At 37.9% G+C, this 26871-nt stretch overlaps 1 protein-coding gene across 1 annotated transcript in view; it reads left to right on the top strand.

Moving 5' to 3' along the window:
• LOC111049809 (lachesin) overlaps positions 1-25086 on the top strand; it is a 139183-nt gene extending 114097 nt beyond the window's left edge. The window contains exon 8 of the mRNA XM_039431941.1: positions 23015-25086. Coding sequence (XP_039287875.1) covers positions 23015-23175 — 161 coding nt within the window. The 3' untranslated portion in view covers positions 23176-25086. The remainder of the gene's footprint in view (positions 1-23014) is intronic.
• Positions 25087-26871: the final 1785 nt, after the last annotated feature.

The following is a 26871-nucleotide window of genomic DNA, read 5'->3' as shown; positions in this document are numbered from 1 at the left end:
CATAAATATAAAACCAAATAAAAATAATTAATGTATTTAGGAAATAAGAGTTACCAGGCGCATGAATACCTAATAAAATTTGCATGCACCAATAGTAAAACGGCAGTTAATAGGCGGCAACTGTAGGCCGATTCAAAAATATTTATATATATTTTATATATTGTAGTAGATTTTGTGTAAAAATTTGTGTAATCTATATTATCAATATGGCTCGAATGCAAAGAAATTATTAATCATGTAATCTAAGCAATATTTTGGCAGTCTTTGTAAGATCTATTTGAATTTAATGGCGGAGGATTGAGATATTTAAATTTTATGCTAATTTGAAAGTCGGAAAGAGGATCTGTAAAACTTGAGAAGGAAGAACCAGCACTCGCCAAACAACGACTCGCCAGCCAGATGCCACCATAAGAGGACCCCAAATATTTTAGAGCGAAGTACCTTATTAATAATTTTGTAAAAATTAAAGTTAAAGTAAATTATTAAATTTCTTAAAAGACTTCGTGATGCTGTTGTGAAGCAGAAGTCATTTTTCATTTTTATTAAATTTATAAACCCCTGGAGGAGACGATTCCGGCTACCATATTCCCGGACCACATGGAGTTGGATCGACATCGGCGGCCTACAAGAAAATTTTCGACACGTGAGTGATTAAATTTGAATTTAGTGATGGGCGCCCTAGTGCTTCGAAATAATCTGATGATCAAAGCTAGCTCGCCGAAAGGGTTATTATAAATTAGAAATTATTAAGATTAATACTTGCGCAAGTAAAAATTAGTATTAAAGGTATCTAATTGAAAGAAAAATATATAGATCAATATTTTAGAAATTTCTGTTAATCAAAGAAGTACGAAATCTAGGCTATTAAAACATATGCATACAATATTTAATTTTTTGCAATACAATTTGCGATAATTTATCATAGTTCTAATTCACTAGATGAATGGCTCTACCTATTCCGTCAGGTGCCGAATCTTGCACCCTGAGATAAAAATATATATTCGATACAAAATAAATCTGCTAAATACTAGAGATTTTAATATATAGATATATTTGGATTATTAGTGGCTAATTTATTAAGCTGATCTTAGAGCACATATTTATGATTGAATTATCCAAGCCGACAAGTATTAGCAAGTACATGTCACAGCTATATGCCAAAGATTGCATATGATTTCAAGATAAAGGCACATGGTAATGATTCGTGCCATAAATCTAGAATATAAAGTTAGCCTGTGATATTTTTATTGATTTCAAATATTGTTCTATTTTTATATTATATTTTTTATCGCTCTATATATATATTTATTGCCTCGACTGATCTTTGCATTATTTGTATAATATATGTGTAAAATTTTCATGGTGTGCAATTCATTTTATATTCCTCATCTCTATAGTATAAGTATCATTTATATATATATATTTATTATTATTGAATTACAAGAGTTATTGGAGAAGCCCATATCTAGGCCTATCAAGATTTTTTAAGACGGAATACTATTAGAAAACCACGCCCTATTATATTAAATCTCATGCTTTACCGACTGATGCCAAGCAGGAGGCTAATCGTTATTTTATATAAAGAATAACGTGACATACTGTATTTTCATGCAAAACGTTTCTTATTGTAACAAACATATAGCTCAATTTTTTCAAGGATTCAATCTCACTTCTGACACCAATTTTGTAGATGTATTTTCATAATCAACACTTTATTCATTGAAAGTTTACATTGAACAAGATAAAAATGAAAATACAACATCATCTAAACAGGTGACTGTTTCAGCAAACAAACGTTTACAAGTGAATAACTAGTTGAAGTTTTATGAGAGATGTTAAAAGGTGATGTTGTATTTTTATATTTATATTGTTCACTGTAAACTTTTGTTGGATGAAGTGTTAATTATTACAAAAGCACATTTCCAACATTATGATAGGAGGCCTTTGATAATTGTGAGAATGATTATGTAAAGCTGTCAAAATTGTTAAAATGAGAAACATTCATGTTATTTCTGAGGAATTTTGTAATTTTGGAGCTAAACTTACTATTATGGACAGTTTTTGTTCTATGGCGATTGAACGTCTTGTTTGTTATGATAGGGAGAAAGTCAACTACATTCGATGCAAATATGTTCATCACTCAAAATGATATAGACATTGGCAGCATTCGGCGCAGAACTCTTCAAGGCTACTCTTACAATAGGGTAAACTTAAATCGTAAATATTACATTTTTTCACTCTATCTCTCAACAGTATTCTCTAGCCATCTTCAAAATGTTTGATGACCCACTTGCACTCACTTACATGCAGAGGAGCCCCAAGCTCTGCTTGCCTATAGATGCCTAGGTCAGGGTCCTTGATTGACTTCACAAGGGGTAAGGGGAAACTCGGGTAGATGCTTGTCTCCTTCCTCTGGGTAAATAGGCCGTGTCACCAACTAAAGTCAGTGATATATTACTTTTAACATGAAGAGGAGAAAACCCATTTCTCCCTCCACAGTTTGTAGCGTAGACACAGACGGACATCCTGCGCACAATTGGATGCGCCTTTTCATTTTGCTTCATGTTCTTGTGATGAAAACATCTCTGTAACATACACAAACCAATATACCTGCTGACCAGTACACTACTTGGAGCATTGCCAGCAATAGATGGAGAGGAGTGTTGCCGCGTCGCGTTACAAAGCTCTCTCACTCAGACACAAAAGAAGGAGAATGCTGCTAGGTAGTTGGAGTGATTAGTGGAGGATAGAGCATCTTTCTCTTCGAGAAAGAGCCGTGTTAAAAGTAATTTATCTCGCACTTTAGCTGGTCGGGTGAGTCAGGGCTTGGCAAAAACAGATCCTCAAAAACATCCTTTTCTCCTTCTTTATCTTCTTCTTCCCCTTCTTCTTCTCCTCTTCCTTCTTCTTCTTTTCCTTCTTCTCCTTCTCCAACCAAGGTATAATATGTCCCTGCTTCATCATTATCTGGATCTGAGCAGTATGTCTGCTCCTCTTGACATCCTTTGATGGGATCATTCAAGGTCATTCCTCCTCCTCTGGATTTTGATCATTGTTGTCTTCTATTGGTTCATTCTCATTTCCCCACTTGTCTAGCTGGAGGCAGGGTTCCAGATGGTTTATGTGAACATTGACCTGTGGCCCATCAACCAAAATCAACATGTAATTGACAGGTGACATCTGTTAGCTGATCCAGTGAGGGCCCGTCCAGGGTTGGTGGAACTTGCTGGCATCCCCAGGTTTGATAGCTGGTTCAAACAGGTAAACAATATCTCCAACCTTGAACTTTCGGTGTTTCCTTCCTTTGTTGGCCACCTCTGCTTGCTCAATTGCTGCCTCAGTTGACTTCTTGGCAGCATTTTGATAAGCTATCTGCAGTCGGTATTTGAGTGTCTTCAGATGATTTCTCACAGAATGCCCTTGCAGCTCTTTTGAAATGGGAATACTTCCAGGTAAGATCATATCTCTTCCATGCAGAAGGTAGTGGGGGAAGTACCCGGTAGAGGAGTGAGTGACAGATCAGTAGGCCATCAGGGCATATGGGAGCCACCTAAGTAGTATAAAAATGGGGAGTCTGGCACACAAGTGTGCCAGACTCCCCATTAACCTCAAGGTCACCCAAGTCGACCAAACCTAACCTCAAGGTTATCCAGGTCAACCAAACCTAACCTCAAGGTCATCCACGTCATCCAAACCTAACCTCAAGGTCATCCACGTCATCCAAACCTAACCTCAAGGTCATCTAGGTCAACCAAACCTAACCTCAAGGTCATCCAGGTCAACCAAACCTAACCTCAAGGTCATCCACGTCATCCAAACCTAACCTCAAGGTCATCAACGTCATCCAAACCTAACCTCGAGGTTAAAAAAAAATAAATAAAAATAAATAAAAAAAAAATTGAAAAAAAATGAAAAAATAAAAAAAAAATTAAAAAAAATTAAAAAAAATTAAAAAAAAAATTAAAAGAAAAATAAAAAAAAAATTAAAAAAAAAATTAAAAAACATATAAAATTGGGAATAAATTGGGAAAAAAATTTAAAAATTAAAAAAAAAATTAAAAAATTGAAAAAAAAAGGTAAAAACTCATGAAATCGGGAATAATTCGGAAATAAAAAACACAAAATCGGAATAAATGGAAAAAAAATAAAATAATAATAATAATAAAAAACACATAAAATCGGGAATATATCAGGACTCGGGGCTCTGAACTCTGGACTCTGGACTCTGGACTCGGGGCTCTGAACTCTAGACTTCTGGACTCTGGACCCTGAACTCTGAACTCGAATGTCCTGTCTGTCAACGAGATAATACCATGACTATGTAGTTCCTCCTCCTCAAGCTCAATCACTGCATCCCGCAGACATGGCTCACTGTTTGACAACATGTCGCAGTAGATGGAATACCTCTCAGTGCTGACAAGCTGTCTTATACCAAACAGAGGAAAGTGGTGGTGGTGGTGGGGATAACCTTCCTTGTCAACAGGTCTATGACAATGCCACCCAATCATGACTCACTTCTCAATTCTTCGTTATCATTAGTATAAAGAAGTATCATATTCTATATAATTTAAGTCTTTAAACATAAATCCTCTATGGTGTAGTGGTTAGCAAGTCAGCTTCCCGAGTTGGAGGTTCTAGGCTCAAATCCGAGGCGGTAAAGGTAAGTATTAAAGGTCAGTATCAACAGAACCAGAGGATATATTTTTTGTATGTAGTGGGTAGACTGGCCCACCACTGCCAGTCACCCCGCCGCCGGTCGGCCGGCCGCCACCGATTGCCCGGCCACCGCCGGTCGCCCCACCGGTCGCCCCCCACCGGTCGCCCCACCACCGGTCGCCCGGCCGCCACCGGTCACCCCGCCGGTCGCCCCGCCGGTCGCCCGGCCGCCGCCGGTCGCCCCGCCGGTCGCCCCACCACCACCGGTCACCCCACCGACGGCTGCCATCCCACCACCAACAGCTGACCTGCTGCGGCTGGCAATTGTCCCGCCGGCTGAGCATGAGCATTCTCAATGACCCTAGCTCCTCCTGCCACATGGACCATGCTCACCAGTATTCAGCATGTCTGTGACAGGACGGTGGGGTCATCCACTCAGTGGTCAGACAGTCAGTTCAATTACTGATCAGTCACTGATCAGTCACTGTTCAGTCACTGTTCAGTCACTGATCAGTCACTGTTCAGTCACTGTTCAGTCACTGATCAGTCACTGTTCAGTCACTCTGTTCAGTCACTGATCAGTCACTGTTCAGTCACTGATCAGTCACTGTTCAGTCACTGATCAGTCACTGTTCAGTCAGTGGCACTTAGAATATACTCATAGCTAAACTATATCTAAGGAGTTGGTAGGTAATAAGTAAACAGTTTGGAATACAATTAGCTCTTTATTGATAAATTCAACATCCATTTCATTGAAAAGTTTACTACAATCAGGTATATCTCTGTTCCAAAATCCAAGTTTTTTATTATATTGAGTGTGCAGAAAAGTGATTTATCCATAATGTTTCTCCTTGGTCCATGTCAAGCAGGTGATGTCCCAGGTAGTAGACTCCTTTCCCAGCACTAGTCCTTGGCAAGTCTTCTATGTTGTCTGATAGTCTTCGGATGATATTCAGCGATACCTCTAGAACACTGTTTCAGATAGAGACAATACCCTATCATTGTTGTTGAATCACCTCACAACCTCTTCCCTTCAGGTAATTGATGCTCCTTCGAGTCAAAAGTATAGGTGTAGTAGTATTTCTCACCACCACATCATCATCCTCCTCCTCCTCTTTCTCTTCCTCCTCCTCCTCCTCCTCTTCCTCTTCCTCCTCCTCATCCTCTTTCTCTTCCTCCTCCTCCTCCTCCACCTCTTCCCCTTCCTCCTCGTCATCCTCTTCCTCTTCCACCTCTACCTCATTGTTCTCCTCCATATCAGTTTCCTCTTCCTCATCTTCTACATGATCCTCATCCATCTTCAGATCAAATGGGGAGATTGATGGTAAATTTGTCTCACCATAGTCACCCCACTTTGAGAATAGGAGTACCATCTTCTCTATTGTTCCAGATACATAGTTGATTGACAAAATGTCTATTCTCCACAGATGATTCCAGCACAATGAATCTAATCTGCTATGTATCCAATATATATCCATATTTGTACAGCATTATGATTTTGATTGTACCTCAATATATTACCTAATTTCTAAGGTGTTGCTGTTCTCTGCTTTCTCAAGTAAAGACCTTTACCGACCTTTGATCTCTGCTGTCTCAAGTAAAGACCTCGACCTCCTTTCATTGATTTTTTCTTTGATGGTTGAATCTTTTGTTTCTTCCCCTTCTTAACCACCCTGCTGACTTCCTTCAGTGATCTTTTCATACCTCCCCCAAATTTTGCCTTAGCCTTCATGATGCTGGTGACTGCTAGTGCTGCAGCTTTTTCCAACACCCCTGCATCTTCAGATATCACTCTGTCCCAGGCTCTCTCTGCCAAGATGCTGTCTGCTACTGCTCTGCTTGCTGTATCACCACTCTTGGAATAGGCAATATCATGCTCCTTGCAAGCCTGATCAAGTTTGTTGATTCCTGGATCACCTTGTGCTAATCGCTTCTGAAGTTTTGTTCCTGGTCCACAGTATTGATAGCCAGGGATATCAAGTTCAACTGGTAGAATGTCGATTGCCTTATTAACTATTGTACCAGCAGCTCCCTTGATAGCTGACAGAACACCTCTTCCTCTATAGATCTTCTGACTTTTCTCCTTACTAAAATCATGCCTTGGGGCAATAGATCCTCTCCCAGTCACTTGTCTCTCAGAATGTCTTTGACCACCATCTCTGCTATCATCCAAAAGGCATTTGATTGTATTCTTATACTTGGCTTTGTTGTAGTTAACAATCTCACCTCTTGGATCATTGTTCTGTCTGTGCACACTGGTCCAGTTCAATATTTCTCCATAAGCCTGTCTGTCAGCGGATTCAACTAATGCACGATTTGGATTCTTCTTGAAAATCAACTCACAAAGTCCCAATGTAGCTGTGGAGGTCTTTTCTTCCTGATCTACAGGGTCAGTCAGCACAATTTCATCACCATTCTCTCCAAAAGTTGAATACTTATTGCCCAGGTAGTAAGCATTGTCTCTCACTCTTGGCCCAAAAGTGTCATCAAAATCGTCATTGTCCTTGCTCAATGATCCTCTAATGTAATCAGCTAACTGTTTTCCAGCTAGATCAGTTTGATCAAGGATATTCTGAACTGTTGTACCATGACTTTCATTCAATAATTGTTCAACATTCTTATCATCATCCTGTCCATCTCCAGACAGCTCCTCATCACTGCTATCATCATATCCTCTACTCATATTATACTCCTCACCCTCATCCCCTTCAAATGCCTGCTTTCCTGCTTTCCATAGTTGCCGTCCAATTCCTGAGGTGCCTACCATTGGACTTGAAACTTCTTCAGTTCCATATGATTCAAATGTTGGTGACTCTTCATCAATGCTGGAGAGTTGGAGCTTATGTTTTGCTTTACTTGCACCAGTAAGTCCACGCCTTGTATATGTGGCATCTTTAACAAATGGTATTGTTGGTGGAGTAGGATATGTGTGGTGTGTTGATGCTGCTGAGAAAGGACGATGTTCTGATGATAACAACTCTGGCTTGGATTGTCTCTGCCTACCCTTCACATGCCTGGAGCGCATTTTTATTCTAGGCTTCAGATACCTGGGACGCTTCTTGGATGCTCTTGATGGAGGTAGTTGTGGTTGTTGAACTGGCATCTGTTGGAAGGTTTTGACTAGGTTGACTAGTGGCTCAGCTAGAGGTTTGAAGTGTTCCACATGTTTCTCTTCTGCAATCCGTCTACCCAGCATGATTTCCTTATGCCTCCTTTCGATTTCACGCTTCAACCTAGCAATCTCCAATATGGTAGGAGCAACCTCCTCCAATGTTGGCTTATGGTTCCTTTGTTTGATATACATACTGGTCAGTGTTTATCAGTATACTGAGGTCTGAGAGTTTGAGCTCCGCTATTTATACATTTTGGACCCATACCAAGTGCCGAGTGCCACTGACTGAACAGTGACTGAACAGTGACTGATCAGTGACTGAACAGTGACTGATCAGTGACTGATCAGTGACTGAACAGTGACTGATCAGTGACTGAACAGTGACTGATCAGTTACTGAACAATGACTGAACAGTGACTGATCAGTGACTAAACAGTGACTGAACAGTGACTGAACAGTGACTGATCAGTGACTGATCAGTAATTGAACTGACTGACTGACCACTGAGTGGATGACCCTACCGTCCTGCCACAGACATGCTGAATACTGGTGAGCATGGTCCATGTGGCAGGAGGAGCTAGGGTCATTGAGAATGCTCATGCTCAGCCGGCGGGACAATTGCCAGCCGCAGCAGGTCGACTGTTGGTGGTGGGATGGCAGCCATCAGTGGGGTGACCGGTGGTGGTGGGGCGACTGGCGGCAGCCGGCGACCGGTGGCGGGCGACCGGCGGGGCGACTGGTGGGGCGATTGGCGGCGGCCGGGTGACCGGTGGTGGGCGACCGATGGTGGGGCGACTGGCAGGACACCGGTGGCGGCCGGGCAATCGGTGGCGGCCGGCCGACCAGCGGCGGGGTGACTGGCATTGGTGGGCCAGTCTACCCACTACATACAAAAAATATATCCTCTGGTTCTGTTGATACTGACCTTTAATACTTACCTTTACCGCCTTGGATTCGAGCCTAGAACCTCCAACTCGGGAAGCTGACTTGCTAACCACTACACCATAAAGGATTCATGTTTAAAGACCTAAATTATATAGAATATGATACTTCTTTATACTAATGATAACGAAGAATTGAGAAGTGAGTCATGATGGGGTGGCATTGTCATAGACCTGTTGACAAGGAAGGTTATCCCCACCACTACCACCACTTTCCTCTGTTTGGTATAAGACAGCTTGTCAGCACTGAGAGGTATTCCATCTACTGCGACATGTTGTCAAACAGTGAGCTATGTCTGCGGGATGCAGTGATTGAGCTTGAGGAGGAGGAACTACATAATCATGGTATTATCTCGTTGACAGACAGGACATTTGAGTTCAGAGTTTAGGGTCCAGAGTCCAGAAGTCTAGAGTTCAGAGCCCAGAGTCCAGAGTCCAGAAGTCCAGAGTTCAGAGCCTGAGTCCAGAGTCCAGAGTTCAGAGCCCCGAGTCCCGATTTATTCCCGATTTTATGTGTTTTTTATTATTATAATTTTTTTTTTTCCCATTTATTCCCGATTTTGTGTTTTTTATTTTTTTTTTCTCAATTATTCCCGATTTTATGAGTTTTTAACTTTTTTTTTCAATTTTTTAATTTTTTTTAAATTTTTAAATTTTTTTTTCCAATTTATTCCCAATTTTATATGTTTTTTAATTTTTTTTTATTTTTCTTTTAATTTTTTTAATTTTTTTAATTTTTTTTTATTTTTCTTTTAATTTTTTTAATTTTTTTACTCTATCTCTCAACAGTATTCTCTAGCCATCTTCAAAATGTTTCATGACCCACTTGCACTCACTCACATGCAGAGGAGCCCCAAGCTCTGCTTGCCTATAGATGCCTAGGTCAGGGTCCTTGATCGACTTCACAAGGGGTAAGGGGAAACTCGGGTAGATGCTTGTCTCCTTCCTCTGGGTACATAGGCCGTGTCACCAACTAAAGTCAGTGATATATTACTTTTAACATGAAGAGGAGAAACCCATTTCTCCCTCCACAGTTTGTAGCGTAGACACAGACGGACATCCTGCGCACAATTGGATGCGCCTTTTCATTTTGCTTCATGTTCTTGTGATGAAAACATCTCTGTAACATACACAAACCAATATACCTGCTGACCAGTACACTACTTGGAACATTGCCAGCAATAGATGGAGAGGAGTGTTGCCGCGTCGCGTTACAAAGCTCTCTCACTCAGACACAAAAGAAGGAGAATGCTGCTAGGTAGTTGAAGTGATTAGTGGAGGATAGAGCATCTTTCTCTTCGAAAGTAATTTATCTCGCACTTTAGCTGGTCGGGTGAGTCAGGGCTTGGCAGAAACAGATCCTCAAAAACATCCTCTTCTCCTTCTTTATCTTCTTCTTCCCCTTCTTCTTCTCCTCTTCCTTCTTCTTCTTTTCCTTCTTCTCCTTCTCCAACCAAGGTATAATATGTCCCTGCTTCATCATCATCTGGATGTGAGCAGTATGTCTGCTCCTCTTGACATTCTTTGATGGGATCATTCAAGGTCATTCCTCCTCCTCTGGATTTTGATCATTGTTGTCTTCTATTGGTTCATTCTCATTTCCCCACTTGTCTAGCTGGAGGCAGGGTTCCAGATGGTTTATGTGAACATTGACCTGTGGCCCATCAACCAAAATCAACATGTAATTGACGGGTGACATCTGTTAGCTGATCCAGTGAGGGCCCGTCCAGGGTTGGTGGAACTTGCTGGCATCCCCAGGTTTGATAGCTGATTCAAACAGGTGTCACCTATCACCTATCAAACAATATCTCCAACCTTGAACTTTCGGTGTTTCCTTCCTTTGTTGGCCACCTCTGCTTGCTCAATTGCTGCCTCAGTTGACTTCTTGGCAGCATTTTCATAAGCTATCTGCAGTCGGTATTTGAGTGTCTTCAGATGATTTCTCACAGAGTGCCCTTGCAGCTCTTTTGAAATGGGAATACTTCCAGGTAAGATCATATCTCTTCCATGCAGAAGGTAGTAGGGGAAGTACCCGGTAGAGGAGTGAGTGACAGATCAGTAGGCCATCAGGGCATATGGGAGCCACCTAACCCAGTCTTGCCCATCACGTATTACAAAATGAGCCATGGACTCATTGAGGGTGCGGTATAGTCTTTCAACTCTGCTATTGCCTTTTGGATGGTAGTCTGTGATCCTGATCTTCTGGATTCCCAGCAGACGGCAGGTCTCAGTGAATAGGGCTGACAAGAAATTTCTCCCTTGGTCACTCATAAGTCTGGTTTTAACCCCATGGCGCGAAACAATCTGAGTGACAAAGGCTGCTAACACGGCTTCTGCAGTTTGGTCAGGGAGAGGTACTGCCTCAGCAAACCTTGTAAATGGTCAATGAAGCTGAGATAATAGCGGTTTCCACTTGTTGTGATAGGTAGTGGTCCAAATATATCTATTGGCACCATCTCTAAGGGTTAGGTTGGTTCATATACTGTTTCTAATGGTACCTTCAGAGCTCTTGATGTCTTTCTCATGGCACATCCATAGCATGCACTCAAATGCTTCTCAACATCTTTGTGGAGCTCTGGCCAAAAATAACATTGTTGAACACGTAAAAATGTTCTTTCAACACCAGGGTGTCCAGCTCAAGGGGAATCATGACATAACTGCAGAACACTCTTTTGGAGAGTTGATGGAACAGCAATCTTCCATTGGGTGAAATCCAAATTTTTAGTCATTCACCATATCACCCCTCGTTCTTCGATTCCTTCACCCTCCTCCACCAACACCTTACACCATGGATCATTTAGTTGTTCCCTTGAAATTTCCGGTTCCTCCAGGCTAGGCAGAGTGATTTCCATGACGGCACAACTGAGTGCATCAGCATGAGTGTGCTTCCTTCCTGGTTTGTGAACAACATAATATTCAAACTCTTCCAACTGAAGGGCCCACCTGGTTAACCAAGATGATGGGTCTCACAGGCTCAGCATCCAGTGTAAAGCTGCATGGTCAGTCACAAGTGTAAATTTTTGGCCTAGCAGATAACATTGGAACTGGAAAATAGCCCATACAACAGCTAGCAACTCCCTTTCGGTTGTAGAGTAGTTGCGTTCTGAAGCATTGAGCTGGCAGCTTGCATATGCTACCGGTCACTCCCCCTCTTCAGTTTACTGTGATAAAACTGCCTCAATGGTGGTTCCGGATGCATCTGTTGCCAGGATGAAAGGTCGTTCGATGTCCAGAAATATGAATACCTGATCTGAACATAGATCATCCTTCAAATTCTGGAAGGCCTTCTCTTGGCTGGCTCCCCATTCAAGAGGTACCTCCTTCTTTGTCCATTCTGTCAGTGGCTGTGCCACCCAAGCAAAGTCTGGTACATATCGCAGATAGTATCCAAAGAGCCCCAACAGGCCACACACTTATCTGATATTGGTTGGACGTGGAGAGTTTCTCACTGTTTGGATTTTTTTGGGTCTGATTCCCTTGGAGTGACCAGATGACCTTGATAATTCACAGAATCCTTGGCAAACTCACATTTCCCAAGATTAGCCTACAAGTTTGCTCTTGAGAATAGTTCCAGGACATGTGTCAACCTAACTGCATTTTGGTCAATGGTTCTACTGAACAGAACAACGTCATCCAAGTACACAAAACATTTTACACCCTTGATCTCATCCAACAAGTTATCCATAAGTTGCTGAAATGTAGCAGGGGCCCCTGTCAGGCCAAATTACATCCTTTGGTATTCAAAATGGCCTCCCACGGTGACAAATGCTGTTTTTCCGTGATCTTCCTGAGCAATGCGCACATGGTGATAACTGCTATGAAGATCCAGGGTAGAAAAGTAGCAACTCCATCCCAGACTTCCCAAGGTCTCTTTGATCAGAGGTAAAGGGTATGCATCTCTCTTCGTTACTTCATTCAAGGCTCAAAAATCGGTACAAAAGTGATATTTAACAGTGCTATCAGTAGTTTTCTTTCTAACCAGCACTACTGGGGCACTCCAGGGGCTGGTGGAAGGAACGATCACCCCTTTGTTAAGCATCTCTGCAAAGTGTTCTTCTACCACTGGTCAAAGATGGTATGGCACATGGTAGGGCCATTTGCTGATTGGTCGATCTTAGGTTACAGGAATGTGATGATCCACATTAATACTGCAGCCTCCTGTTCCAGGCTCTTCAAATACTGTAGCATATTTCCTTAGCACCTCTTCCAAGATTTCAGCATCTTTGGAGGGTGGATGTTTTAATTTCTCCATCAATTGAAGCTCCAGTTTCTCTATTCCTACCCTTCCAGTGAGTGAAGCTATAAGATACCTTGATTCTTTCTGTCTGATGTATTCTGCATTTCCAAGGAGTTGATTTCGATGAATGACTGAAGGTGCAGATGTTAGATTAACCATGCCCACAAGTTTCTGTCCTCTCATTGGTCGAGTTATACTTCTACTAGCACACAACCCAGAAGGCAGAGGTACAGATTCAATCAAAATGTCCTCTTCTCGGTTTTCTTGCTTAATTTGTACCTTCACCAACACTTCAGACCATGCTGGTATAATGGTGTGGGAAACAGAAATCACTCCAAAGCTGAGTCCTTGACGGTCATACTCTTCTTGTGTTGGTGGGGCGTTATTCTTGTCATTTCTTCTGCTTCTAGTTTTAGTTGCTTGGAACGTCCTCAAGGTCTACTTGGTGGTTTTTGGTCCCTTGAACTAGTTGAAGGGGACTTGGGATCCATTGAACTGTCCGTAGTCTTCTTGTCTTGCTGCCCCAAAGAGTTTTGCTTCAGTTGGCATCTCTCAACTCCGGACTTCATGTCCACTTGGACTCCAACATCACAAACAGCAATAGTCTGGGTGCTGCTGTTCATTATTTCTTGAACCTTCCCTTATTCATAACCCACTCAAATCTTCAATCTCCCGTTTGTTACCGCCCCCTAAATACCCCATAATGTCCCCTGAATCTGTACCCTTTTTCTCTCCATCCGTCTGCACCGTGTAATCTGTGGTTTCTACTGCTACAAATGACTCTTCGTGCTCTGTAGTCCTGACCGTTGGATTTCGAACTGTGCACTCTCTACTCGTTTGAGAAAGGGAACTCAGTTCCCGGAAATTTCCGTTTCTAATGTAAGTTTTTAAATGTTGTCAATCTATTTATGTCTTGTGTCTCCTGTTTTAATCTATATTACAATCTTTAAAGTGTCTTCTGTTATGTGCTATATATATATATATTATATATATATATATTATATATATATATATATATATATATATAGCACATATATATATATATAGCACATATATATATATATAGCACATATATATATATATATATTATATATATATATATATATATAATATATATATATATATATATATATATATATATAGCATTGATGTCATTTCCAAGCAATGCTGACAGTTTGAGATGAATTTCATTTCAAAAATGATAATAAAAAGTTGAAATCGCGGTATTCATCTATGTATATATATATTTTTTTCCAAAAATGATAATAAAAAATTATGTATATATACATAGATGAATACCGCGATTTCAACTTTTTATTATCATTTTTGAAATGAAATTCATCTCAAACTGTCAGCATTGCTTGGAAATGACATCAATGACATGAATATGACTATCCTCTCCAACGAAATCACAAGTAAAATGAATACATTTCTTTCTCTGTGGCGAGATTTAATTGAAACTTTAAGGATTTAATTTTAAATAACTCCACTGTTACCATCGATCCAATCCAACTCCGACAGTTCGATGTAATATAAGGATGTCTTTCTACTATATTCATTCATATGCAAATACAATCCAGGTTAAAACAACAGGCATTTGCCCAAAACTGCTTCAAACCTTAATTTGGAATACACAGTCTGAAGGTTATGTTAGTTACGTATCTTGAATGATAACTCAGTTCGCACACAATTTTCAGTCCAAATAAATGTATCTACTACAATTTTGAATTTATCAGATTGATCAATTTCCAAATACGAATCCAAACAAAAATCTTCCTCCACAATTGCAAAAGATATTGAAAGTTTCATTCAAATCCACAATTATACTCATATTAGACTACAAGCAAGAATTCCGTGATATAGGACGTTCGAATATAATGTGATGAATTCACCTGAGATTTGTGATTCTTGTATCATTCTAGCCATCTGAAAAATATGCTGAAGTGAGCCTGCAAGTTCACTTGGAGTCAAAAGTGAGCTTTGTCGACCTATTTTCAGAATCTGTTGATATTTTGGAAATAAATAATGAATGGGATAGGTTGATAACCTTCGATAGGATAGGTATATGAGACACGAAAAAAAACACAAATTCACGGAATACAGGATAAAATAAATATACATAAATTTTAGCCGAAACCTACCACATCCACTTCAGCTTTTACAGCTGAACGAATAATTATCAATGATTCATTATCGTTTGGTTTACCATACCTACTATTTTCCGCTCATCAAAACCTGAAGAGAATTCGCGTTTATTTGTTTACAGCAGTACATCCCAATAATAATTTATTGTAACAATGCTCCAACATGGAAACCGTTCATAAAGTTGCCTTTCCGAACTTAGTTCATTAACGATGGAAAGTTGGAAAGTTTGATTCCACTTAGTCGATAGAAACTTCAAATTCTGTTTGCTTATTCATGTGTTAGACCGGCAATGGCTAGATAAGATCAGATTGAGAAATTATAAAATTTGAATCAATCAAGCATCATACTTGATAACCTAGTTGCAATAGACTTGCTCCAAACTTGGAGCATCGCGTTGGTGCAATTCAATTAGATTCTAATCAATACATTACAATTAGCTTGATTAATTTTGAAATGGAATAGTCGCTACGAAACTAGGATGTATGTAGGTATACTAAGAAACAAGGCGGTGTTTGTGGTGGTAGGTATGCGGTGATATTTCAATATCATGCATCATCGACCAGACATATATATATATATATATAAACAGTTAATTGATTTCCATCGTAATGACTATATTTGATGCAGCTAGATATATAATGATAGTGTATTGTAGAACAAATAATACTAGTATAGGTCCATCAAACAGTACAGTAATCAGTTGATTGCTAAAGACTTTGTAGCGAACTGTTGATTGAATCGAATTGGATTTCTTACTTGATTTAATAAGTTATATTAATGTATATGCTAGTTTAACTAGCATACTGATTGTCTCCTTTTGGCTTTGTTCGATTGTGTTTCTGTTTGTGTGCATGTTTAACGATAAGTATGAAATACTTTCATCAATCAACTTTAAATTTTCAACTCACATTCTTCTATCCAATTCACAAAAATAGTAGTAATAATCTATCATTATTGCTATCATCGCTCAATAAGGTAGCATCAAATCACCTATTCCATCTATTCTTTCTCCTCCTATCAGCCACTCCTCCTCCTTCTCCTTCTTCTCCTCCTTCTCCTCAAACTACTCCTCCACCTATTCATCCTCCTGCTACTACTCCTCTACCTCAACCTCTTCTTACACCTTCTCCCAATCCTCCTCATCATCATCCTTCTCCTCCACCAATTCCTTCTCCCCCCCCCACTCGTCATAATTCTTCTCCAGCTTTCTTCTAACCGACTTCAATGACGAGGGAAATTTTCAAAGAGCTGGAAACACAGTGAATAAATACGACATAAGAGTCAACCCATCAGCCTAATGAAACTCAAGAGACTTTTTATTCAAATACTCAGAAATAAAACACACATCTCTCAAGTTGTGACATGTACCGAGACTAAACTCCTACACAGTGGTATTCACTTTAAACTGTCAGCATTGATTGAATGTGAATCACCCTGGCTGGTAGCATAATGATTATGGAGAGTCAACTTCTAGAAACGCTTGATTTCATTGGGGAAATTGTTTAAGATGAACTTGAATCCGTCAGCACCAAAGAGAGTTGTGTAAATAGTGAGAAAGTGCAGTTGACAGACGTTGTTTCCATTGTTGTTTACTCATCTCTTTGCACACTTCCTCTTTCTCCCTCTTGCTTTGCTCTGTTTGAGCATGTGGGTGCTTGCTTCAATTATTACAGAACATCAACTGAACTTGCTGCTTTGCTTCAGTCTAGCGAGAAATGAAGAAAGGAAATGCAAGTCTTGTGTGTTGTGTGGTTACGACATGCAAGACTTACAAAATAATACTCAGAGGCTTCTTGCATATATTCATCTCATAAGTAAATAATACATAACATCTATATGTCTCACAGCACCCGTACACTCGCTTCAGTGAAACTCACTTTGTCAGCATTTCTCGTAGATAACGACAATGCTTCTAATTCAACCAATGCTGAAAGTTTAAAGTGAATCTTGCTACTATGAAATACCTCTTATTCACTTCAGCATTCCATTATGAAGATCTCCAACGTTACCCATTGAATAAATACTGACAGAATGTAGTGAAGCTGAGTATTATGAATTGCGTCAGTTGTTTGACGTTCGCCCCTATTTGAACAGTCACGCTGATTCTAATGCTGCTGATATTAATTTGAGTAGGGTGGGAAATCAACATACAACTTTATCTGAACGATTATTGTAATGACAGAATAATAGAAGCCTCGGGGTATTGGCACAAATGATTGTTGTTGGTTGTGTAATAATATTTGCTGGCTCTGTGCAATAATGTTGGGATAACTGGTGATTATTCCTAGCAGGTGCTAGGAATTTGATCCAGTGTGAAGGGAATAATTGCAAAATATAAGTGAGATGCACTTCAAAATATCAGTACGCCTGCATAATAGCATTGATTCACACTTTGAAGTAAACAGAGGAGATGAATGGAAGCATTGCTCGCTAGTTAATTCCTAGGCTCTCTCAATCATCCTCACTTTATTGCGAGATGAAAAAAACTTGATTAAAAATTGAACATATATATTTTTGGATGTTTCATATATTCACATCCACTTCAATATTTTCTGGATGATTTATCTATTCACATCCACTTCATCCACTTCAATTTCCATATATCTATCTATAAATCTATAAAAGGCTAAGCCCCGACAGACTGAAATCACACCACAGTTCGAACTACTGAGCCAAAAACAATGAAATTTTGCACAATTGTTTATGGTAGCCTCAAAACATCCACTAAGAAAGGATTTTTTGAAATTTGCCCCCCTGAGGCAGCTGAGCTGGGGCCCCCGAAAATTTTGTACTTTTTAACCATCATTGCACAGCAAAGTCATGAGGAACTATTTTGTTCAGCTATGAAAAAAAATGAGATCTATGCAGAAAAATTCAAATCAGGAGCACAGGGGGGTTCAGGAGAGGGCATTTTTTGAAAATTTTGATGTAAAATCACACTACAGCTCAAACTAATTGGCCTACAGACTTAAAACTTTGCACAAATATTCTTCAAACATGATAGACGTGCAATAAGAACACATTTTGATATATTTTGCGTCTAAGGGTTTCAAAGGATGAAAAAGGATCCTATTAAGTAAGTTTATGAACATGGTAAGGTGAACGCCTTATGGAACTGAGATTATTGACACATGATATTCCAACATATGTTGTAATCATTGGAAAACTTGAAAAAATCTCATCAATCAGCTGATCAAATTGATTTTGCGTTGATCGAGAGTGCAAGCTTGCCACGTTCCATTGTTATATGCTTGGCCAGTTCAGTTTGCGCCTTCTATCAGCTGTATATGAAGTCTCAAACATTCCGATTAGAACAGGGCACAGAGATTTTCTTTGGTTAGGAGCTTGTTGATAATTCTTCTTCAAATTCAAATCTCATTGCCATCAAAAATCACATTGAAAACTTTCTCAATAGACAACAAGATTACAAAAAAATGTCAAACATATATACCTTCATTTATTTGTAGCACGGCCAGAAAAAGACAAACTTGAGTACTATCTATGTGTTAATCCAATATAACTTATTTATATATATAGATACTACCTCTCTGGAGGTAGTAAGTTGAAGAACCTCTCTTACTGGTTCTTCTTTCAGAAATGCTCGCGTCTTCTTTTGGGCACCTGTGTGGAGGACGTGCAAGCGCCTACCCTGGCAACGTATAAAATTGGGAACCAGGAGTATTTTTCCTCGCCTGTAGACAAGTTAGATGATACGTCTAGGCCCTAGCCAGGCTCACGTACCACTGGAACTGCAGAGTGGTGGTTCCACTGCAATGCAGGCTTAACTCCTCTGTGTTACTCGCCTACCGACTTGAAAATGCCGCTGGGTAGTAGCTCGCGTGTCACACCTCATGGTATATGCGAAAAGCAGGTGCCCACTTGGAGGTGTGACGTTAGCGAGTGGTGTAGCGGCCAACATCTTGTCTACTCGTTCATTTCAATGTATATCGTTCTTGCCTTATCTTTCGGGAGTGATTTATTTTATTGATAGACACTCATCTATAAGAGTTTATTCCTAAATATTCAAACTCTCAAATTTATCACATTTTATTGTAATTTTTTTCATTTTCTTATAATATATATGCATTTATGATTTATTCTACATTCGTATTTTTGTCAACAACGTGGTTAAGCGGTAGAGTTGACATTAATGTCCAAACTTCGTGATGTCATCAAATCAGGAAAAATTCTTCTCTATATCCTTTATTAAATTTTCGAACAGTTTGCAAAGTACTTCTACATACAGATATAAAACAATTCCATGTAGCTTACCACTTTTACTATCTACCCAAGTATCTCACCATATAGCTCGTTTATTCTATCTATGTCTATTTATGCTGTGAATAATTAATTATATTGATTTCTCCCTTCGGTTTTCCAAATATCTTTAAAACTGCATCAGCTCTTCAATCCTGAGTTCCATAACATTATTAACAAAATCTTTTTGTTGCTCATTTTACTCACCTAGCCTATAGAAACATGATACGAATAGAAAAAAATATCCATATCCATTTTTAGGCCTAACTTCAACTGGTCCTCTCCTGTGGACCTCAGGTTTCTATTAATAAAACATCACACCTGTTCAGCGACATCAACTTCATTTGTTTTTGTGGTAGCTGCAACTCAACTATCAAAATTCAAGGTATTTCATGGTTTGCTAACACTCAACCTCTCATTTGCCAAATAAAAGGGAAATTCTGAGGGGAACAAGCCCCCCTTACCACCCCCTCCAGACAAGTTTTTGAGAAGTGAAATAATAACAACAGAAGATGGAAACTGAAAAATAATGATTTATTTAAACTTATCATTCATCAATCACACTCATAAATTACCTACACTCATCAAATATTCACATTTATCAGCTAATTCCAATTATCAATTACCTAAACTAATGAAATTCTTACATCTATCAACTCTCAATTATCAATTACCTAAGCTACTCAAATTCTTACATCTATCAACTCTCAATTTTCAATTACCTACACTAATGAAATACTTATATCTATCAACTCTCAAATATCAATTACCTAAACTACTTGAATTCTCACATCTATCAACTCTCAATTATCAATTACCTACACTAATGAAATACATCTATCAACTACTTCTACTCATCAATTTATTCATGATCTCCTGTGGTATTGCAAAAAGCAATTATTTATGTTCATGATACACAAATAAATATCACACTTTACACAAGCAATCCTTGTTTTCGATTTACATCCAGGAATCCGACACTTGGAGGCATTTTTTGCATCTCTGAATTCTGGCAGGTGCCCCACTTCATCAAATCTCACCTCATTGATAGGATGAGGAACAACTTCTCTTGGATGCATGACAGCATTCAAAGAAGTGGATTCCTCATCACTATCATTTTTAGCAGATGGTCTCCCCCTTTTTCGTGGCAAGACATTCACCTCCCTATAATTTATCAATGCCTTTCCTACATGCAGTTCAAATTCCAGTAAAGGCAAATGAGTGTTCATGCCTTGATTTTTGCACCAACGGCAGTACATTACCCAACAGTTTACTACTACTAGATCAACAAAATGATTGAACAGTCGAACAGGCCACTTATTTGTTCTCATATATGTTCTGTAATAGGCCATATATCTATCACATGAATCTACCCCACCCATTTTTTCATTATAAAGTTTGATGCACAAAGGCTGAGCAACATCAATTTTTTTTTCTCAGTCTTGTATCATCTTTCACAAGACACAACCTCTCTACTACCACAAAACGATGATAACATTAGGACACTTTTGTTGTCCATCCATTTTAAACAAAAAATGTTGTCATCATCTCTAACTCTTTTATCAAACTCCCCCCGCTTCAGCTTCTTATCCTCTTCAAATTTTTTTATAACTTAACTGGCCCAACCCTATTTTTCATGACAGTGCCAATTTGGTAAATGCCCTTATGAAATGAATGATCGACACATTTTATGCTTGTGAAAAACCTATCTGTGTATACACAGTGACTAAAGTTAGAGGGTAGGTTTTCTGTGAGCAGCTCCACAATGCTGGCTCCTAAACCAAACATTTTCATGTATTCTTCATAAACTGTCCCCTTATCTGTATAAATTCTAAAATCTAACACAAGGCCATCTGGTAAAGCCAGAACAAAGCTTTTCAAGCCCAAAGGGTTGGGCTTGGAAGGGACATACTGCCTCATCATTCATTTCCCTGAAAATGGTATCATCTGCTCATCCAAAGACAGATGAGCAGATCGAGGCAGAGTATCCAACTTGGATTTCACTGCATCCAAGATGGGTTTTACTTTCCACAATCTGTCATTACCATCATGTGGGGCTTCATTATCAACAAAATGTAGATATCTCCTAAGTTCAAAAAATCGATCCCTACTCATGCATTCACTACTTATTATTGGTACAAGAAAGTCTTTCTGCCAATACATTTTTATTTGAGGGTAAGGAAGACAACTCATGACTAAATGGATTCCTGCCAAATGTATCTGTTCCTCGGTAGTTGTTTTCACTGATCGCAAGTCTCTCTTTTGTACAGAGTAGAGGCATGTGTTTTCTGCAATATTCCGACAGAGCTCAATAGGAAGATATTCGAAAAATGCTTCCAGTGGGCCCTTCTCATCCTCATAGTTTGCTTCCAAATTCTCATCAATGGGAAGGTCTCTTTGCTCCATTCTGCAACAGAAACAACAGTTCCTGTTACAGAATCTATCAGAAATAGGCCTATAATTGAAAATGATGTATGATTGAATATTTTACTTTGCAATATCTCAAAGTTGTTATCAAACATCTTGTCAAAGTAAAATATGAAATCATACATTACATAGTTACTAACAGTTCAAACAAGGATGAAAAATGGATACGGTATTGAAGAGTTTTCATGGTAAAAAAGTAATCTAAATAGCATACCTTTTATTTTTCCATTTTTTCTCTCTTGCTTCTGGAGGATGAGGAAGATTTCCAGTCTTGCTTGATGTAGGATCAGTACCCTTCTCAGTAGAAGTTTGACTGGCAGCTGCTGGAGGAATTTCCACTTCCTCATCAAATGGTTCTAGCTCGAATTCATCGTCTAATCCTATCTCAATATCCACATAATCTCCATCTGATAGATCAGCATTGCTATCTTCCAGAAGTCTAACAATTGCGTCGTCATTTAGAAACTCCATTTCCTTAGCGTTTCTGTGACAAAGAACATAACCCATTAAATTCATAATAACAACATAACCTATGTAATAGGTTAATATGTAATGTGATAAAATAATTTTATTTATGAATTCAAGCCATCTAAATTCAACACATATAGTTTTGATGTTCATTTTGGACTAAAAATATGATAGGATTCATAACCTACCGGTATTCCATTCATAATAGTAGCCCTACAGACCTGAAGTCCACAGTTGTGGACCTTAATTTCAAGACTAATAGACAATTTAATTTGAATTATATTTCACCAATCAAATGACATATGCATTCTACAACACTTCATTCAACATAAAAAAATATAACAGCTTTATCTATCAACAATAGTATTAATAAACAAATATTTACCTGTGCAAAGTCAGTAGAAGCAATACCTACTATTACTAAGTAATAGTAGGTATTGGTAGAAGTCGGCCATCTCTAACAGACAAATGCTAGAATGTAAACAGCTGGTGAATGGAGTGAAAAAGATCGTTCCAAGTGGCAGAAATGTGAACTACAAGGTTCACAGATGTGGAAATGAGGTTTGAATGACTAGAAAAGTACAAGTGTGATGAAATGACCGGCTCTAAAGCGAGGTCCACGTATGTGGACCCACGGAGCGAAGAGGACCCTCTAAAGCTGTTTACATTTTTCGTACTTTCTATCCATACTGTTGAGCTAATCACATAAGAATTTTATTATTACGATGAATAATTTCTATGATTACGATTGATGGATGAATTGTGTGGCAGGTTTGGCAGACACCAGCGCCAGTGAGAGCTCCAAGTCGAAGAGTACAACCACGGTTGAATCCAGCGCTGCAAGTCTCCAATTCAGCCCATCAATCATCGCTCTCGCATTGGCTATCGCTTTCCTTCAACTCTGCCGCCATATTCCGCTGAAACTAAGCTGACAATTATTGACACAACACCAGGCAAAAATACACGCTGAATCGAAAACGGATTGAATCCCAATGGTCTTGGTGAACAATCCTACCAGACTGGATAGGGATGGATCCTTCCTGGACAGAATAAAACTGTCCGAGATTCGAATGTCTTGCTGGAAGTATTATTCATGTGATTTTCATTTCCATTCATGGAATCTCGTGGAGGATTTATGTAATTTAAATATTGAATAAGTGTGTCAAATATGAAATATACCCCTGATAAACAATAGAGTCCTATTTGATGTGATTTGATTAATTACGGTATGCAGTTTCATAATATAACTAGGTAATTTTTTATTGTGAGATGAATATTTTTCTGTTGATTGGAGATTTTCCATTTTTTTCTCATGAGAGATGGATTTCAAATAAAAGACGGAATACTTCTCAGTGGATTTCTATAAAGTTGTCCATATCAATATGAATTTGAACTCTACTTATATGAATAGCTTTTAATATCTTTAAAATACTTCATATCATCTGAAATATCATATCAAGTGGAACATTGAACGTTTGAAAGGTATTCATCTCCTTCCAAGAATGTGTTAAGCGACTTATCCAAATTGAAATCTTTTGTATGTTTCTGGGAAAATTATTTTGGTAAATAGAGAAGAATATGCAAAGTGTTTGATGATTGAATCATCATTATACTTTCAATTGTTTTTCCATAGTACGGTTCGTGAATACAACATTATCTCTCATTTATAATGTGAGCTACAAATAGCCTAATAGTAGGCTATAAAGATTGAAAAAATGAATGAATTCTATTGATGATGGAATGAATATTCTTTGATTAATGAAATCTTTTTGTGCCAATCCTCTTCCGTGCCGGAAATGTATTTAGAATATTCAGTGCCATGAAGAGGTAACAGAAGTTGATCTTTGTGAAGAATATATTTTGCAAAAGAAAAAAAAGGCTTCTCACATAGTTATTGATCACAACAGGCCAGAGACCACCTAATACTAGAATATAATTTACAGTTTAGATAAGTTGTTCTCTGAACATTGAGATTGATATTTGTGACAATTCTATGTTATATCAGAGACAAGAAATATATGCTTATCAAATATCTATGGTTATATATTATGTAGTTTAGAATCACACATGTATTACAATGGAAATCAATAATAATTTCTGTATTGAATCGGAAGGAGGTTTCTGTGAACTAACAGCCTGTAGGTAGGCCTATGGTTTCAAATGTTGATTAGAGACACCTCAGAGTTATGTTAATAGGAGGCATTTGATGTTAATAACACAACCTTAGTAAAATAAGAAGAATCAGTTCAAATTCTAGTCAGAACATTACTTCCTTCTGTATTTCACCTCAATCCAAGAATACCATGTAAAAATACATAATGAATACCAATAACGTTGACGCAGTTGTCAACAAAATTTGCTTGAAGCAACTTTTATATTTCAAGATCATTTTCCAAGTATTTAAAGCAATTTAGCTTATTTGACAGATCAATAATGTGTTGTTCAATGTTCATGAATTAGTGATATAATATCAACTCAACTCCTAAATTAAGAAGTGAATAAATTATTGAATATTTTATATTTTTAAGTACTGTATCTCTTTCGATTTTTAGAGAGAGAAGTATTATTTTAATTTGTGTACATAGTTCGTCTGTACGCTAAGAGCTAATCGAAATAATGATATTATTATCACCTATCCGGAAAAAAAACAATTGTTTTTCTTTAATATCATCCGACAATGTTAGAATGAATTCCGCAACTTATTGTAATGAAATATTATCAACATGAAGAACCGAATCCTTGTTCTAGATATTTCTATGAATTTTGGATAACACTATTCCATTCATTGTACTAAATTGTCTTCATATGTTAATAAAATAATTTTGGCTAGAAATTTGGCTTGTTAACTTATTGTTGTAGTCGAAAATTCTGCTTTCCAATGAATGAAAAGAGAATAAATACTATTGGCTCTTATGGCAGTGATTATACAATTACAGATGGGTAATGTGTGAGTTCTGCCATAAGAATCAAAACTATATACCTCTTCAGGAGTCAAACATGCGGGGGCTTTTATAGAAATAGACATTGGTAATTTAATAATATCTTTCAAATTATGAAATTTTCTGAATTATAAATGATTTCTGAAACGATATTAGCTATTATTGAGTTTGATCAGATCAGGATTATTGGAATAAATCAAGCAAATTCGATAATAACATTGAAAAATCAAAAAATAACAAGGAAGAAAACTTGTAGAGATACATTATCTATCTATAATTTTGTAAATATTCCATCATAAGATTTCAAACCCTTAAGTGCATGATTTCTTGTATTTTTATAAAAAAAATCATTTATATGGTAAATATAACGCTGAGTTTGGAAAAAATATTGAAAAAATTCTCAAATTCCACTGTCACTCACAATTTTAGGAAACGTTAGGCCAGTTTCACACGGCGGAGTCCTCGCTCCTGGAAGATCATATTTCATATTTTGCAGCTCTCCTGTGCTTCCACATGGGGATCTTACGAATAAGCCGACAGATCTAACAACTCGAGATCGGAAACAGGCCCTTGAGTATTTTAGTAGGACTACTTCAATTTTCAATCATATAAAAACACTATAGTGAATTCCACGTTATTTATGACAGTTTTTGATTAACATTGGTATTGGTATCCTTGTCTATCGTTCGCCAAAGTTGATAGCGCTGCCCTTTTCTAGCCCTTGACAGATGATATATAATAGACTATCAAAATAATTCAAATCAATTATGAAAATTCATTATTCAATCATTGAAAATGTACTTTCTTGGAGAATAAAATATAATTGATTCTTTCAAACAATAAAGAACAGTTCATAATTACATCAGATATACCGGTTTTAGCTATCCTCCATAGGAGAATATCCACCTTGTCAGTTATCCATCAACGAACATATAATATAATTATCCTTTCCGACTTCTGCAACATTGCCAGATAGTTTTTCAACAAATAGAAGTATAACTAATAAACAAGATATCCAATTATGATCATAATAATGTATTATTAAATCACTGAAAGATATATTTTCTCGACAAGGAAGATAGAATTATATATTTCAAACATGAATTAACAGTATTTTTTTCCGTTAGGGCTACTCTTGAATATAAATGAAAATGGAAATCTGAGTACCTTTTTTCAAATTTTCTACTCACAAAATGATGTCATTATCAATAATAATGACATCATATAGCCGAAATATGTTGTGAATAAACAATTTCAAAAAGGTTACTTGGATTTATATTTTCTATTTATGAATAAACAGTTACACGCAGTTGCACAGAAGTCTGTTAGCTTTGTCACCTGGTCATATGGGACATATATATGATTCATATATTTATCTCATATTGATCAGGATTTTAGAGTTTTATTTTACGAAAAGTTTAATGAACGGTGTTTCTGCCTTTGAACAGTTTTGTCATCGACAGAAAGATTGTTTATTTCACTTGTTATCAAAATTATTGTAGTTTCTCTTTTGTTTTTCATAACAAACGTGATCGGCTTGTGCGACTGATAAAAATATGTATTTGAAATGGCTTCATGTTTGGCATTGACTGAGTTATATATTAATACCCAAAATTTTACTAGTGGTGTGTGAGCTCGTTCGTTAGGACTGAGAGTAAAAGTCCGGCTGTTCTGGTGAAGGGGATAGAT

The sequence above is a fragment of the Nilaparvata lugens genome, chromosome 7 (genome assembly GCF_014356525.2).
Source record: "Nilaparvata lugens isolate BPH chromosome 7, ASM1435652v1, whole genome shotgun sequence".
NCBI lineage: Eukaryota > Metazoa > Arthropoda > Insecta > Hemiptera > Delphacidae > Nilaparvata > Nilaparvata lugens.
Note: the sequence above shows the minus strand (reverse complement) of the source record. Positions and strands in the feature narration are given on the sequence as shown.